This window comes from Perkinsus marinus, assembly GCF_000006405.1.
Source record: "Perkinsus marinus ATCC 50983 genomic scaffold scf_1104296961206, whole genome shotgun sequence".
Lineage (NCBI taxonomy): Eukaryota > Perkinsozoa > Perkinsida > Perkinsidae > Perkinsus > Perkinsus marinus.
In genome coordinates, this window is record NW_003205812.1 from 669 (window position 1) to 1,501 (window position 833).

General features: G+C 49.8%; 1 protein-coding gene across 1 annotated transcript; it reads left to right on the top strand.

Annotated features, from left to right (window-relative positions):
- Positions 1 to 231: 231 nt before the first annotated feature.
- On the top strand, positions 232 to 700 carry Pmar_PMAR010984 (hypothetical protein; the record flags this gene model as incomplete). The annotated part of the gene is made up of 1 exon (XM_002772374.1): positions 232 to 700. A coding segment is annotated over one exon (469 nt), but the record flags the coding sequence as incomplete, so codon positions are not given.
- Between the last annotated feature and the right edge of the window lie 133 nt (positions 701 to 833).

Sequence of the window (833 nt, forward strand, 5' to 3'; positions counted from 1 at the left end):
CCACCCAGCTCAGGCCCGTACACGTAGAGAATAGACGTACACGTGCAAGTATAGCTATGCGGTCCGCCCGTATACAACCAGGAACGGTAACACACCACGGCAGTGTGAAGAGGGTGTCACCGCCTCCATGAACCAGAGGTTTTTTCTTCTCGCTGTTCGAGAACTGCCTCCTTCCTCCCTACAACCCTTGGACTCTCATCAACAAACTCTTCAGGTTAAGTCTTATTCGTAATGCCTTTCCCCTACGGCCTCTTCTTGGTTGCCATTGTGACGCAAACAGCAGCCCAGAGACAACCTGACATCCCTTACCAAATTACCGCTGACTATCCAGCCGGTTGTTATGGAGGCCCTGGTCCAGGGGATGGAAGCAACATTGCCGAGCTTCAAGCGCCTTGCTGCATTTACAACGTGAAGGGATACACAGTCGGTGCAAGAGAAGCTCGGGTTTATAGAGAAACTGCCGGTATCATACTCAACACCAACAGGCATAAATTAGCTGGCACCATGCAAATAAACGTCACTTTGATGTTTAACATCTCCCTGCTCCAACCCAAGTTCATCGGTGCCGAAGTTGAGACGTATGGATTGGCTCACCTGAGTGTCGGCGATGAAAAGCGAGAATTCTACTTGTCCATAGGCGGGGGCAACGTGAAACGCTCTTATGGCACTGGAATGATGGTCTACACTCCAATTATTGAGGGTGGTTTTATTCCTAACAAGGGGAGTGTTGTCCATATTTGGGGGGTAGATACTCTAAAAGTATGGCTACCTCATCCGGCCTGTCTAACTGCTACTCACAAGCCCGCCACCAATGCAGAAGAGGTCAATTTCTT